Here is a 17185-nt window from a genome sequence, read left to right as displayed (position 1 = left end):
TCTATTTCTTTACAATGGGAAAAAAACAACTTAAAGTCAAAAGAATAATGGTAAACCAGGGCCTCTGGGTGGCTCAGTTAAGCATCTGCTTTCAGTTCAGGTCATGATCTCAGGCTCCTGGGACCCAGCCCTGCATCAGGCTCCCTGCTCAGTGGGGAGTCTGCTTCTCCCTCTGCCTCTGCTCCTTCCATCTGCTCATGCTCACTCTCTCTTTCCCAAATAAAATCTTTTAAAAAACAGTAATAAGTCAAAAGAATAATGGCAAACCCACACCTAGAACACAAATACATCCTCTATGTATTACCTTTACCCTAGCTTTTTTTTTCCAGTTTTATTGAGATGTTATTGACATGTAACATTGCCTAAGTTTAAGGTCTATGATTTGATGATTTAATACATGTATATACCGCAAAATGATTACAAGATTAACATATCCTTCATTTCACATAATTACCATGTTATTGTTACAGTGAGACATTTAAGATTTACTTTCTTAGCAACTTTCAGATATACAATACTGTAAACTATAGTCACCATGCTGTTCCTTAAATCCCCAGAACTTACTCCTCTTATAACTGGAAATCTGTACCCTTTGGCCAACAACTCCATTATTTTGTCTGTAGCACTTACAACCCATTGTTGTGTCTTATTCTTAGCATTATTTTTATCCCCACCTGGAATACAGGCTCCATAAGGGTAGACAAGTACCTAATATATAACATATGCTCAATATATTTTCTTGAATTAAACATACAAGTTAGATTGTAGAGTTTGTTCGTTTTTTTTTTTTTTTTTTTAATTCCTCTTCCAGTAAAGCAAGCACACTGTAATGGTGAGAGAATAATTGGAATGACCACTGGGGAAAATGTGAGAGTTGAATGTTCACCTATTTTTTGACTAACGGATTCTCTACTTCAATATGTACCTGTAAGAAATGTATATATAGATTCACCGAAAGACATTCCCAAGAAGGTGCTATTACATAAGAGCCAAAACTTGGAAACTACCAAAAGGTCCTTCAATAACAGAACAAGGAGAGACTTCTGCAGAAGATGGTGGAGTAGGAGGACCCTAAGCTCACCTCGTCCTACAGACATAACTAGATAATACACACATCAATGGACATAACCCCAAAAACAACCCAAAGACTGACAGAACAAACTCCCCACAGCTGAATGTAAATAAGAGCCCACATCCAAGAGGGTAGGAAGGGCAGAGACACAGCTGATGGACATGCAGGACTGCCTGGGGAGGGAGGATCACTGAGGGTGTGGAGAGGAGAGAGAAACAGACACTCCAGCCCCTCCACGCAGGAGGAATCCCCATGTTTGGCTTTGAAAACCAGAGGGGCTGAATTCCACAGGCTTTTACAGTAAGTTGTGCTTAATACATAGAATTTTAAAAATCAGGGCTGCTCTGGAAGAGCTGGGAGGATGATAGGAGACTGAGTCCCTGCCTGTAAAGAGACAGCACAATGGGGTACCTGGCAGGCTCAATCAGTAGAGCATGCAACTCTTAATATTAGGGTCATGAGTTCTAACCCCACATTGCACATGAAGCTGAAGGAAGGAAAGAAGGAAGGAAGGAAGGAAGGAAGGAAGGAAGGAAGGAAGGAAGGAAGGAAAGAAGGGAGGGAGGGAGGGAGGGAGGGAGGGAGATTAAAAAACTATAAAAGAAGAAAACTATAGGACAATATCCCTGACGAATATAGATATAGAAATCGTCAACAAAATATTAGAAAACTGAATTCAACAATATATTTTAAAAAATCATTTACCATAATCACATGGGATTTATTCCTGGGTTGCAAGGATGGTTCAATATTCTCAAATCAATCAATACGATACATCACATCAATAAGAGAAAGGATAAAAAAAAATCATATGATCATTTCAGCATACGCAGAAAAAGCATGTGACAAAGTATAGAACCCACTCATGATAAAATCCCTCAACAAAGTAAGCCTAAAAAGAACATAACACAACATAATAACAGCCATATATGAAAAACCCACAGCAAACGTCATACTCTATGGGGGAAAAACTGAGAGCTTTCCCCCTAAGGTCAGGAATAAGATAAAGATATCCACTCTCACCACATTTATTCAACACAGTACTGGAAGTCCTGGCCACAACCAACAGATAAGGAAAATAAAATACATCCAACTGGTATGGGAAAAGTAAAACTTCCACAATTTGCAGAGGACAGGATACTTAGAGACTCCATCCAAAAGCTACTAGAGGCTCCATCAAAAAGCTACTAGATGATAAATGAATTCTTTAAGGTCAGATGATACAAAATCAACATACAGAAATTCAATGCATTTCTATACACTAATAATAAAGTAGCAGAAAGAGAAATTAAGAAAACAATCCCATTTACAACTATACCAAAAATAATAAAATATCTAAAAATAAACTTAACCATGGAGGTAAAAGACCTGTACTCTGAAAATTATAGGACACTGATGAAAGAAATTGAAGATGACACAAACAAATAGAAAGATATTCCATGATCCTGTTTTGGGAGAACAAATGCTGTTAAAACGTCCATACTACCAAAAGCAATCTACAGATTTAATGCAATCCCTATCAAAATACTGATAGCATTTTCTTTTTTTTAGATTTTATTTATTTATTCATGAGAGACACAGAGAGAGAGAGAGAGAGAGGCAGAGACACAGGCAGAGGGAGAAGCAGGCTCCACGCAGGGAGCCTGAGATGTGGGACTCAATCCCGGGACCCCAGGATCACACCCTAAGCGGAAGGCAGATGCTCAACTGCTGAGCCACTCAGTTGTCACTACTGATAGCATTTTCAACAGAACTAAAACAATCTAAAATTTATACAAAACCACAAGACCCCACAGAGCCAAAGCAAACTTGAAAAACAAAGCCAGAAGTATAATCCTAGATTTCAAAACATACTACAAAACTATACTCATCAAAACAGTACAGTATTGGCACAAAAACAAACACAGAGATCAACAAAACAAAGAGCCCAGAAATAAACCCATGATTATACAGCCAATTAATCTTCAACAAAGGGGGCAAGAATATGCAATGGGGAAAAGGCTCTTCGATAAATGGTGCTGGGAAAACTGGACAGCTACATGCAAAAGAATGACACTGGACCACTTTCTTACACCATATACAAAATAAACTCAAAATAGATTAAGAACCTAAATATGAGACTTAAAACCATAAAAATTCTACAAAAGAACATAGGCAGTAATTTCTCTGACATTGGCTATAGCAACATTTTTCTAAATATGTCTCCTGAGGCAAGGAAAATAAAAGCAAAAATAAACTATTGGGATTTCATCAAAATAAAAACCTTCTACACAGCAAAGGAACAATAAACAAAACTAAAAGTCAATCAACTGAATGGAGAAGATATTTGCAAATGATATATCAAATAAATAATATCTAATATAAAGAATTTTTACAACTCAACACAAATAATCCAATTTTTAAAAATGAGCAGACACAAACTGACGCCTCTCCAATGAAGTCATATATATGGTCAACAGACATATGAAAAGATGGTCAACAGCACTCACTATCAGGGAAATGCAAATCAAAACCACAATGAGATATCACCTCATATGTGTCAGAAGTGCAAAAATCAGAAACACAAGAAACAAGTGGTTGTGATGATCTGGGGACAAAAGGAACCCTCATGCACAATTAGTGGCAATGCACACCGGCAGCCGCTGTAGGAAACAGTATGATGTCCCTCAAAAAATTAAAAATAGAATTACCATATGATCCAGTAATTCCACACTATTTACCCAAAGAATGCAAAAACACTAATTCAAAAAGATATATGCACATCCACATTTATTGCAGGATTGACAATAGCCAAATTATGGAGGAAAACCAAGTGTCCATTAGCAGATGAATGAATAAAGAGGATGCAGTGTATACACACACAAGTGCGCATAAACTCAATGGAATATTACTCAGGCATAAAAAAGAAAAATATCTTGCCAACGGCAACAAGGATGGAACAATAGGGTATAAGGCTAAGTGACATAAATCAGCCAGAGAAAGACAAACACAATATGATTTTCATTCATATATGGAATTTAAGAAACAAACAAGCAGGAAAGAGACAAAACAAAAACAGACTCTTTTTTTAAGATTTTATTTATTTATTCATGAGAGACACAGAGAGAGAGAGAGAGAGGCAGAGACACAGGCAGAGGGAGAAGCAGGCTCTATGCAGGGAGCCTGACGTGGGACTCGATCCCAGGTCACCAGGATCACACACTGGGCTGAAGGCGGCGCTAAACTGCTGAGCCCCCAGGCTGGCCAAAAACAGACTCTTAATTAGGAAAACAAAGATGGTGACTAGAGGGTATGTGGGAGGGGGAGATGGGGATGAAGAGTACATTTACCTTGAGGAGTACCAAGTAAAATGTATACAGGTGTTGAATCACTATATTGTGTACCTAAAGCTAGTATGACACTCTGTGTTAACTATATTGGAATTAGAATTTAAAAAAATAAAGACAAAATATAGAACTGGTAAATAAATTGTGGAATATTCACACAGCAATGAGAAAGAACAAAGAACAGCAACACACAACAATCTATCATAAATTTGATGTTCATCAAAAGAAGCCAGGTATAGACATCCTTACAATTCTGTTATAAAAGTATAAAAGCAGACAAAACTAATCTACAGTCTTAGAAGTCAGGAGGGTTCTTGCTTGGGATGGGGACAGGCAGGGACAGCAAGCGACTTCTCAGATGCTAATAAGATTCTGTCTCTGATCCAGTTGATGGTTGTACAGGTGTGTGCACTTTAGGGAAGTACACCAAGAGGCAATATATTTATGACTGGCACCCTTTGCTCTATATATGTTATACTCCAATGACACATATTCCTTACCAATCCAGACCTTGATCTAGAGGACAGACGAAGCTAAATACCAAACTTCAGCATTCATACACACCGGACCCTGTCTCATCTAAATGCTCCATCTCGACTGTACAGACCAACACCTCTCTGTTGGTAGCACCTGGGTCCCTAAACTTATGCAGAACATCAGAAGCACCCTATGTGCAGATATCTGTAAGAGTTGAGGTAATCTCAAGCGACCTGACCCCCAGACAGATTAAGAGATGAAGGTTTATGCTTCCTCCCCATAGAGACATGGCTGAGGTCACAATGTCTCTGGATGTCCAGTTTGTCAGGACTGCTCTGGGTCCTTTGTAGACCAGGGCTCTTCCCTCAAAAGGTTCTCAACTGATGAGCACCCCTTCTTCTTCACTTTATCTCAGACAAGCAGTCCACAGACTCCAGAGGACAGGAATCAACTTTGTTTTGCTTCCTCCTACACTCTAAATGGTCAGCACTGTGCCTGGTACACAGCAGCCTGACCAGTAAGTATCTGTGGTGGGAATGTATGAATATGTGAACAAATGGAACTACTGAATCTGTGTACCAGGATGTGATTACTAGAAAGGTGAGATGTAGGCCAAGGATGAAAATGGAAAGAAACAAAAACAAAGTTACTTTTAAAAACATATGCCAAGGTCTTTCTGAGGTAGAAAGAAAATTTTAAACCATCTACCTTATCATATAAAGAAAAATCACAAAACTTATCTCACACTAGTAAAAATGGCAGTATATTATCTTTACTATAGATAACACTTTTATGCTCTCCTTCACTTATTCAACTAGTCTGGTCAAAGGTTGAAGACCAGATCCAGAGTCAAAGCAAGACTAACTGTTTCATATGGGAAACGATGCCTTAGCCTAATGAAAGTTCTGGACACCACCCAGCCTACCAAGCCCACCAAAGTCACAAAGAAATTAGCATATCCAATGAGCATAAAAAGACATGGAAACTACCCAACCATCCCTTAACAACTGGGCTATGAAAAGACTCCAAACAGCCACACAAATATGTTCAGCTATTATCTATTAACTATAATCTCCCTCTTGGCAATGGTTTTATCAATTTAAGGTACCATTAATTAGAAGAAATTCAGCAACATGGGGTAAAGCGAAGTTTAAGACTTTGTTCAGTGGGCAAGGGGAATGGCTTCAGAACAAGGACTGCCACCATGTCTCGATGATCCTTAAAAATTCCTTATTACACACTCTTAGCACCACTTCAACACCCATTTCTCTGTAAACTAAAGCCAATGTCAGAGTCAACTTCCTTCAGTTCATTTGTGCAGAGAACATATCAATTCTGCTGGAGAAGATGCAAAGGTCACCCAGAGTGGGCTGGGTTCAGGCCCCTGCGGAGACATGAAGATGTGTTGAGATGACCCCCTAGGACTTTATCACATAGAAGGCTCTACATCAATTTCACTGCACTCATGTGCACAAGTGTCCCTAGAAGCCAGTCAAGAGTCATATGTCATTCTGCCTCAGGAGCACTGGCTGCCGCTAAGGCTAGACAGAAACACACAGTGGAAATCAAGATCTTTCTTAATTTTTTTAAAGATTGTATTTATTTATTCACGAAAGACATAGAGACAGAGGCAGAGACACAGGCAGAGGGAGAAGCAGGCTCCACGCAGGGAGCCTGACATGGGACTCGATCCTGGGTCTCCAGGATCACACCCTGAGCCAAAGGCAGATGCTCAACCGCTGAGCCCCCCACGCATCCCAAGATCTTTCTTTCTACTGGTATCAATGGTAGCCCTACCGCTCAAAGGGGAAGACACTGCACCCATAATAATTTTCTACTACATAAAATGCTCATTTTGTCTAAAATGTTACTATTCATTGGATCATATTGTGTTGGCTATTTAGGATGAATAATAATTCTCCAGGATTTTTCTGGAAATACAGTCTGAAAATTACCTGCATCATGATTTTCAAGACTGCTTATTTAAAATGCAGCTTCCTGGGTGTCCCCTTTGACCTACTGAAGCCTCTGGATTCTGGACTCCGGACTCTGAGATCTACAGTTTAAACAAGCCCCCTAGTGATGTTTCAAGATGTGGAAGCCATAAGTATGAAAACCACTGCTCTAGCACTTCACTCTGGGCATTTTCTCTTTTTGCCTTGGCCTGGCAGGCTTATACTCACTGCATATTTGCTTTCTGTTTTATCTGTGTGAAGCCTGCTTGGAACACCTGTGCTGAGCTCTGCTTCCCTGCTCCAATCATGGGCACTGACGGACTTTGCATAAATGCCTGCTCACCCAGCACAGAATTATGCAGGGGAACATTGATGGTGCCCTCCTTAGTGCGACACGTTGCAGATCACACAAGAAGAGTTTGCAAATTATTACAAATAGTTGTATAATACGTCCTTCCTTCCTCCTCTCCCCAATATGCCAAATTTTTTAAAAATTTCATTTCAAAAGATCAAGGGAGAGAGTCTCCTGAGGGACATACTTACATAGCACCCTAAGAAAAGCAGTCCAATCAAGTTACCGTGGACTTTAGCAGAACCCTTCCAGAACAATCTCCAGTAACTCACATCACTCATTTGTCAATCCACCGTTTTTCCTTCTGAAAAAGAAACCGTTATCCTCATGTCTGTGATAGGGACACTGGGAGGACCCAGACGCAGGGGCTATGAAATGCCCCACACTACTCATCACTCCAACATGGCACTGAAGGAAGTGCATGCATATCCATCTCTCCCCCTTGAGGGCGGTAATCTTGGTTCTCATCTTTAGTCTCTAAGCCTAGCACCCAGGTGGTTCTCAGCAGTGATGGAAGGGAAGGGAAGGGGGAGGAGAGCAAGAAGCAGACCATTTAAACTACTCTCATTTTTGAAATAAATACTTCACCAGTCATCACTCCATCCACAAACTCTATGGTACCTTTCTAAAGAGCAGTGGGAATTGCAGGAGCTCTACAGCCCAGGACACTGGACTACAGAGAGAAGGAGCTCATGGGCCACAGACTCTGGAGGAGTAAGGACTTTCTGAAAGGGGGAGACAAAGCCAGGGATGATATTTCACAACAAAGACACCTGCTGATACCAGGGGGTACAAAAGAACAGGCCATCCTTCCACATATCTGGTCCATCTTGTCACAGGTGACTCATTTCCCTGCCCCCCAAATATATGTTAAACTGCAAATGAGCAAAGTATGCTTTTTAAATGAACTAGGAAAGAGCTTGCTGCTTAACCAATCTTAGGGCAAACATGTTATGGACACACCTCGGGGTCCTTTCCACTTCAAGACCTTTAGACTTGCTCTTCCCACTTGCTAGCTGGAACATAACCACCTCCTTCTCCTCGCCTAGCTCACTCCCATCATTCAGTATCTATCAGCTCTGATGACTTTCTCAGGAAGGCATTTCCTGACCACAAGAGTCATTTAGCCCCTTCCCCTCACCTTTACATAGTCTCAAGGCTTCTGTACCTCTACCTTATAGCACTTTTGTCTACTGTAGCTAAATGATTATTTTGTTATTGTTTATCGGTTTGCCATACTAGATGGTAAACTCCAGGAGGGTACAAACCATGTCTGTCTTACTCATTCATTCATTCATCCATTCATTCATTCATTCATCACTGTGCTGGGTTTAATGGTAAAGGCCTGGGAACACCAGGATCTACACCACAGTGCATCCTGAAAAGGGTTACAAGGTTGTAAGGTTCCAGCTTAGAGATAGAGATTAGACACCCCACACACACACCAAAAATGTTTTGCAGTATGCGTATGATGTAGAATTTCCACCTACCAAAAACTGTAAAAGCACACATGTCTGTAATTCTCCTATAGGCTTTCTTTCCCAGGGTTACATCAAGAGGTGTGCTTAGAAAAAAATTCAAGTCAATACACACCACCTACTCTGTGTCAAGTATGATAAGACTCGAGCACTTACTTCAGGAAGCATCCAATGATTTAAAAAGCTAAAATATAAATATATACAACTATAAACTGAGGAATAATATATAAAGTATCATAGTTAATATTTTAAAAAATAGCCTCCACCTGTTGAGCATTTATTACATCAGACATTTGCTAAGAGCTTCACAGGCATTAGCCAGTTTACTCCTCGTGCCAACCCTGTAAGGCTGGTTACCATAGTGGAAATCCATGTCCCCTTAAGGAGCCACCCCTCAGCCCTCCCTTCCACCATGTGATTCAATGGCGCCCCCACCACCACTTTAGCCCCAGGTCCCAGGCCTGGACAATCAGCATATTCTACCCAATTGTCCAGAGTGATTTACTGGGGATGGGTATATAAAACGGGTAAATCTGACAAGTCTCAATTCTGGGAATTTTGTCGGTACTACTGAGATATAAAAACTTTATGATGATATAAATCTGTGCTTGCCATGAGCCCACCACATGGAATTAATGAGCCTGACAGCAAAACCAACATAGGGGAAAGAAAGCCCAAAGATGGGGAGGCAGGGGGAGAAGAGTGACGAGCATATACATCCAAGTCCTATGATGTAACCTGAGTGTCTGGATCCAACCTTACCTAACGTTATAGCTCACCAGTAGAATCTTCAGTTACAAAGTAAGTAAATTTTCTTTCTCATTTCAGCCAGTTTGAACTGGATTTCCAGAGTCCTCACCAGTAAGTGTGTTATTATCCCCGCTTAACAAATGAAACATCAGGGATTCAGAGAGGACAAACAATCTGATTATCTTAACTTTAATTAACTAAGGCTTTGGGAGGTCACCTGGTAGTAAGCATTCAGACCAGAAACCTGCAAGAGTCAGCCTGCTCAAATGCCAGGGGCATATTTTTTCCCTCCATCCACCAAGGCCAAGGTAGACACATGCAAGTCACCTTACTATGGTCATTTTTCTGCATGGTGGGTTCATTTCTTGTTTACCTTTACAGTGAACAGGTGGTCCTCTCGGGTCCCAGCTTTACCCAAGGGTCTGTTAAATTCTCCATTCTGGGCACTCTCTTCTTTCTTAGAAGTACACAAAAATGGTGCATCTTAAAAGTAAAGGCATCTTCTATTAGATGAAATAGGGTAAGAAAACACTTGTAACCTTGGACAAATTATTTAATCCCTCACAGGAAATTATTTTGTTTGTAGTTATCTCTTCTGGGGAGGTGAGATCCACTGTGATCCTAGGCCTGAGGAATTTCCTGAGGAACATTTATGATCACCTAAACAGAAGAAAGGTGTTCAAGTTCAGACACTGGGTGTGCTTGGTCTGAAACACATATTAGGTAAGCCAGATATGATTTGTTATATTTAATTACTAATATTACTTTCTCTCTCCAAGAAAGATAAAATAGTTGAGCTAATGTTTAGGTCCCACTCCTCTAGGGGAGTAGTACAGGCCCCATGATCCATTGGGAACCTCTTCTTGCTTTTGAAGATAATATCATCATCATATAGGACAGAACTCATCCTCTCAGCAACCCAGCTCAACAGACATTCTCGAAGGCAGAACTGGTGGAGGACCAGGAGAGGAAGGGGAACTCAGCCTAGGAAGGTCACCTGGGGCAAGAAGCTCTACTATCCTTGCCAGCAGGAACTAGGGTTTCTCTGGCAAGGATAAACTGTAGGTAAGGACAGAAAACACAAGAATTGTCTCAGGCCTACTGACTCCCCAACTGTCTCTTTACAATGATTCCTGTGAAATAATTATTTCTATCAGTGGTCATTTAGTACAGGGGATTTAAGATAGTGGGTTCATTAGAGAGAGTCAGGATCACAAACTCATTTAAGTCTCCTTGAACTTGTTTAATCAAAATGATTTTCTGCTACTCTTTATTACAAGCCTAGTTTCTGTGGTGACAGATTAATGACTGATCCACTAAGCCATACCACCTCTCTTGTCACCAACTCTACCGACTGAGCCAGCCACTATTCCATCAATAAGCTCCATTTGCCCTTGAAACTCATTACAGTTGAGATGTTAAGATCAAATAAGCAGATGAGATGCTCACAGGCACCCCGGTTCTGCTACAGAGGCCACCAAATCCTACAGAGTGAACACCAAAAGGAAAAAGAATGCAAGCTGGTCCTTGTGGTCTCATTAGAATTACAAACTCAGGTCACTCTGGAGTAAGATAAATGCCAGCCAAGGCAACATTTCTGATTCTTCAGGCCTGCTCAAGGTAATTATCCCAGAGCTAAATGTCAAGCTAGTTTCATGTGTGCAAAAGAAAGAAAATGTCATGTTTGGTGTAAGCAACAATATTATTTTAATCAAATCAGAAGCTCATTATTAGCAGAAGATAAGCCCTGGTGTGACCCCTACAGTAAGCTGTATCTACCTGGCTTTCATTCCACTTTGTCTCAAACTAAGATTCTTCACTGATTGCCCTCAGACATCAAGTAGGAAAGATTTAACAGTGTCATATCAAAGGAGCTTCACACCCTAAATCCACTCCACTCTTGATTGACTGCAGTGCACAGCAAGAATCTGGAATCAGACTGCCTGGGTCTCCTCCACAGCCCAACTCTGTAACCTGGGGCAAGAGCCTTAACCTCCCAGTAAGTAGTTGATAATAACAGTACTTCTCTCCTGAGATGGTTATGAACATTAAATGAGATAATACATGTAAAGTGCCTTAAACAATGTGCTTGGTTAATTTTAGGTATTATCTATTTCTGCAATGTTTTAATTTTTTAATTATAACCAGAATGTATGAACATTATAAGAAAAAAACTAATTAAAAAAAAAGAAATGCATGAAAGCCTAAGTTAAAGGATTTCCTCCAGTAGACAAGAGATTACTGAGAGAAGAGAGATTATTTATCTTGTGCACCCTTATAGCCCACTGCCTCGCACACACTACACAGTCAGGTGTTGGAATGAATGTGCAAATGAATGTAAGAATGAACAGAGGAACATGTCGTTAGGGGAATGACTATGGAAAGCAAAGTCACACTGAGGAAAAATCCAGAGAATGACTGTAGGATCCTTCTATCTCAAACCACAGAGAAGTTGAATGTGTGACAAGAGAAAGCCAGAAATTCTTGTACAACTCAATACAAACATCTACCTTCTTCATCTTCTCCTTCTCAGTACTGTATTTGTGCAAAAGTCTTGATCTCCATCTGACCAAAAATGCTCATCTTTGTAAAAGGATGATGACCAAACTAACAGACCACCAATACAGTTAGATGCAAACATCTCCTAATATCTCAACGTTGTTCTGTTTCTCATGGATGCATCACTCCAGGGAACAAACCATGGAGCAGTTCTGAAAGTTTTGTTTCTGTAAAGGAGATAGTTATTACATGTGTACCTAGAGCGATAGGACTGCCTCAAAGTGATAAGTAGTGGCTCTCAGGTCACCACTGGCAATGTCACAGCTCACTCAGTGCAGGGGAGCATGGAGCACACAGCCAGCCATCATTTCCATTTCAAAGTGATCCCAGTAACAACAACCAAAGGGTATCATCAACTTTCTAAAAGGAGCCTTTAGTTTTTAGTTTCACAAGATCAAAAATCACTTGTAAATCTTTCTCCCCCAAGTGCCTAAGTGGCTCAGTTGGTTAAGCGATCAACTCTTGGTTTCAGCTCAGATCATGATCCTGGGGTCTTGAGATCAAGCCCCCCCCCCCCCTCAGGCTCTGTGCTCAACGAGACTCTGCTTGGGATTCTCTCTCTCTCCCTTCTCCCTCTCCTCCCTGCCTACCTTACCACTCTCTCTATTACTTGTTAAAATAAATAAATCTTTAAAAAAAATACAAATTAAAAAATCTCTCCTCCCTGAGTGCAATAGAGTGACAAGCCAGGAGAAAGGCAGCAAGATTTCTCCACAATGACTTTCAAATATTGACAAGCATCATAACAGTAATCTCAGGACACAGTCTCAGTGTGTCCATGAGACTCTTCAACAAAGAGTTGAGCAAGCGATTCCAGTACTTGTCCCGGTCGTACTGGGAGACGGTGCTCAGCCACTGGTCACCAAGATAAAGAGTTGAAGAGTCTCTTCAACAAAAACACAAAAAGAGTTTGTGTCTCTTCAACAAAACAACTAAAACACTAGCAGAGAAGCTAAACTTTGTCAACCTTAAGCAAGACTTGACTCGGTGCAAACAATCAGGCTGACTGAGCAACTGCCCCATTAGCTGGAGCTGTGTCCACTGTCAACTGAACATCTGGTTTTTAGAGCAAGCAACCTTTTATTGCCTAGTCCCAGGGGACAGAGGTTTAGCCGTTACTCCAAATAAATGACCCAGTGAAGATGCCTGATGCTGGAGTAAAAGAGCATTTAGTTTGAGTTTCACAACTTTGAAGAGGTTAATAGCCTTCTGTCTGGGCCGCGGCTGGTATCACAAGACCCCATAAAGCATATAAAATGGTTCGTGATAAAACACTGAGATTTTTAACATTTTTAGATGTTTTTAATGGTATGCTGGATTAAATTATCATTTTTTAAAAAGATTTTATTTATTCATGAGACACAGAGAGAGAGGCAGAGACATAGGCAGAGGGAGAAGCAGGTTCCCTGCCGGGAGCTTAATGCAGGACTCAAGCCTGGATCCCAGGATCATGACCGGAGCCAAAGGCAGATGCTCAACCACTGAGCCACCCAGGTGCCCCTAAATTATCATTTTTAAAAGTATATATGCTGGTAAAAATACTAACTTAACACCTAAAATTCTCCAGAAACGAAATAGTAGTGTGTCTGAATATAGAAGCACTTCTCTTTTTATTAAGTTTCAGATATTTTTACAACATTTAAGGCAGTATTCCCTAAACATAATAAGAATGACCAAGAACGTTTATTTAAAATATAGTTTTCCAGCAGTCACTCCAGAAATATGGAATCAGGCTCTCCAGAAGAGGAGTCTGGGTGCTAAAATTTAACAAACACCCCAGGTAAGCTTCATGATCAGTGAGGCCAACATGGTTAGTGTCAGGACAACACTGACCGAAGGATTTAAAAAAAAAAAAAAAAAGTCACCATTTGCAAGCAAGATGAGAGAGAAAAGCTCAACTTTAAAAAATTTAAAGCTTAATAAAAAATAAGAATAATGCCTTGCTTGTGATACACCAAGACTAGAAACCCTCGAGCAGATACAAAAGCACAGGAAACCTTTCCACGCCCAGGAGGCCAACCAGCATGACTACTTCACTCCGACCGAGCTGCCACTCTAACCCAGGCATCCACAAAGGTGTCCCTTCTCTCTACCTGGCTCAAATCTTCTAGCAGGGTTAAGCATCTTCTTTGTCCCTCCATTCCATCAGAAATGTAATAAATTTTAAAAAGCAAAATGATTTCTACCCTACTGAGTCCATGAATGGATGCTTCTTTGGGGGCACCTTTGGGGCAGTTTGTCATCTCTCTCAGCCTCAGGCAAATAAGGTCATCGCAGGATTCCTCCAAACTGAACAGAAAGAGGATGCAAGCCGGTTAACGGAGCAGGTCAGGGAGAGAGGGGGTGTGGAGGTGTGCCAGGGATCTCATGGCTGGGGGAAGCAAAGAGGAAGTCTGCTGCCTAAGTAAAGCTCAAAATAACTGAAAGTTCATTGAAAGTGTTTGAAAGCACCTTTCTAGGAGAAGCCGCCCACACTCAACTCCAGAGAGGAGGAAGAGGGAGAGAGAGAAGAGGGATAAGCCCTCACTGGAGGCTGCAGGCATGCCTGCCGCCCAGGATGGGACCTGGAGAGGTGCTTTACAAAGTACAAGAAAATAACTGGGTTCACTGGGCCTCCTCAAACTCCCCCCCACCCCCACAAGGGTTTGAAGAGACCCGAAATGGGGCTAAGACCAATCCAGGAAAGGTGGGGTGCCTCCCGCACCCCTGTCACCTAAAGAGCCCTGTGACAGGAACAGGGATCCTGTGGCTCGGGTCTCTCCCAAGGGCAGGAATTCCTAACCCTAAGCATCAGACCGGTTTCTCTCCCAGTGCCCCCCCCCCAGGCGCAGGGCCCCGCCACCCCCACCCGGGAGGGCCTTTGAAAGAGCTGTCAGCAGCTCCCGGAGCACCCGAGGGGTTGCCATCTGCTGGAAACGCGGCGCCAGGTGCTCCTCGTCCTGCCTCCTCCGGGACCAACCTGGGGAGCAGCGGCCAGCCTTGGGGCACACACAGGCAGCAGGCGTGCCCCCGGGGGAGCGAGCCCGGGCCACCCAGGCTGCTCATCAGCACAGGGGCCAAGCCCATGAGTGGCCTGCTCCCTCGCCAAGGCGCCAGGGTCCAAACCAGCAGCCCCCATGCCCCGCCGTGCAGGGCGCAGGGCCGTGGCCGGCAGGCGCCTCTGACAGGCTGGACTTGGCCCCAAGCCTGAGGTCTGCAGCTCGGGTTCTCGGCGCAGCCTCGACGCGGCCCAACCGCGGCTGCCCGGGAAGGTAAAGTTGGGCGTCCCCGGCCGGCGGCGTCCCGGCAGCCCCACCCCGGCGCGGCCACAGCACACACCCGGACCCCGGGTCGCGGCCGACAGCGCCACGCTTCCAAGTTGTCTTCAAAGTTCCCGCCTGGCGCGAGGCAGCAACAAGCTGCGGCGGGAGGTCCGGGTCCGGGTCCGGGTCCGGGTCCGGGTCCAGGTCCGGGTCCAGGTCCGCGCCCGCCCCCGCCCGGGCCCGCGCCCCCGCCCCCGCGTCCCCCGCCCCCGCGCCCCCCGCGCCCCCGCCCCCGCCCGGCCGCCGCGGTACTCACGTCTCGGAAGCGGTTCCAGTACTTGTCCCGGTCGTACTGGGAGACGGTGCTCAGCCACTGGTCATTGTCTAGGAAATTGCCGTGGTTGGGGCCCGCGCCCCCCGCCGGCGCGTCCAGGTGCCGGCTCTCCGCCTGCAGGAAGCACCACGCCGCGGCCGCCGCCGCCAGCACCGCGATCGCGGGCATCTGTGGGCAGGGGGCGGGGGGCGGGGGGCGGGGGTGAGGCGGGAGGGCGGGAGGGCAGGGCCGGGGCAGACCCTCCCCGCGGGCGCCCCGGGTCTCGGCGCCTCCGCCCCCCGCGCGGCCGTGGGGCCGGGGCTCTCCCGGCGGGGAGGGAAGGGTCGTCCCCGCACCCCGGGGGCGCCTGCCGCGGACCCCGAGGCCCCGGGACCCCCTCCCGAACCGGACCCCCCCAGGCACCACGAAGAGGCTGCGCCACGAACGAGGGCTGCCACCAAACTACAGAGCACCGCGGCCGCCCATCTCGGGGCGCCCCGCACACCGCCACCCTGGGGTCGGCGCTCCCAGCACCCCGAGAACCCGGGCCCGGGTGGGCAAGCCGCACTCCCGCGGGGGCGCGGGCCGCAGCCAGAGGGCCCCGGCGAGCGGGTGCGGGCAGCAGTACCCGGGGGCCCTTCTCCTGCCCTGCCGCCTCGGCGAGGGGGCTCCGGCCCTGCCAGCCTGCCGGGGGCCGCGGGGAGGTCCCAACTACGCCAAGTTGGGGCGCCGGCTCCCGCGGGGCACGTACCGTGGGGCCGGCCGGGTCCCCGCGTCCGAGTTCCTGGCGCTCGCGCGGCGCGGTCGCGGAGGAGGCTGCCCGGCGGCGGAAGCCCGGCTGGCTCCCGGCTGGCTCCCGGCTGATGCCCGGCCGATGCCCGGCCGATGCCCGGCCGATGCCCGGCTGATCCCCGGGCTCCTCCGCCCGCCGCCGCGCGTCCGGCCGCTTTGTGAGCCCGCAGCGCTCTGGCTGCGCTCGCTCTCCGCTCGCTCGGGCGCGGCGACCGCGGGCGGAGGAGCCCGAGCGCACGAGCCGAGGCCTCTGGCGACCCCTGGCGGCCGCCCGCCGCGAGCCCTGGCCCCGCCGCCGGCCCTGGCCCAGCAGCCCCCGAAGCCGCGATCCACGCAGCGCCACGCGGGGCTCAAAGGAGCCTTCAGCTCAAGCCGCCCACGGCCCTCGGGGGCACTGAGGGCGCAACGGCAGGACGCCGCCAGCGTTTAGACATCCCCGAAAGGCGGGCGGCGGGCCCCCCCGCTCAGAATCACCGGGGCCCCCTGGGGCAGGAGAGGGCTTAAAATGCCATTCCTGGCTCAGGCCCAGACGTGCGGCAGCAGCATTCCTCAGGGCCCCCCACTCCCCAGTGTGTGAGTGTCCGCGCCCCTGGCCGGTCCTGGCCGTGTGCCACCTGCGCCTCTGCACTCCCGTGCCCCACACCATGCCCATGGCTGTCAATCCCTCTAAACAGTCCATCTGGCCTCCTTGTCTCCAGTTTCCACATCCGCGAATCCCCTCGACATCCCTCTGCAGAGAAGCCCAAGTCTGCTTCTGTTCCCCAACCTTGAGAACTGGCCCCTGGCACCAGCCTATTGGATTTTCCTCAAGGGCAGGAAGAGGAAAACTTGACCAGGCTTCAGGAACAGGACACATAGGGGGAGGGAAG

The 17185-nt window shown here is 45.9% G+C and overlaps 1 protein-coding gene across 1 annotated transcript in view; it reads right to left on the bottom strand.

Annotated features, from left to right (window-relative positions):
* Window positions 1-16514, bottom strand: part of SPOCK1 (SPARC (osteonectin), cwcv and kazal like domains proteoglycan 1) — a 490834-nt gene extending 474320 nt beyond the window's left edge. The window contains exons 1-2 of the mRNA XM_072728537.1: window positions 16276-16514; window positions 15528-15713 (exon numbers count right to left, since the gene is read on the bottom strand). Coding sequence (XP_072584638.1) covers window positions 15528-15713 — 186 coding nt within the window. The 5' untranslated portion in view covers window positions 16276-16514. The remainder of the gene's footprint in view (window positions 1-15527; window positions 15714-16275) is intronic.
* Window positions 16515-17185: the final 671 nt, after the last annotated feature.

This window comes from Vulpes vulpes, chromosome 12, assembly GCF_048418805.1.
Source record: "Vulpes vulpes isolate BD-2025 chromosome 12, VulVul3, whole genome shotgun sequence".
Classification (NCBI taxonomy): Eukaryota; Metazoa; Chordata; class Mammalia; order Carnivora; family Canidae; genus Vulpes; species Vulpes vulpes.
Note: the sequence above shows the minus strand (reverse complement) of the source record. Positions and strands in the feature narration are given on the sequence as shown.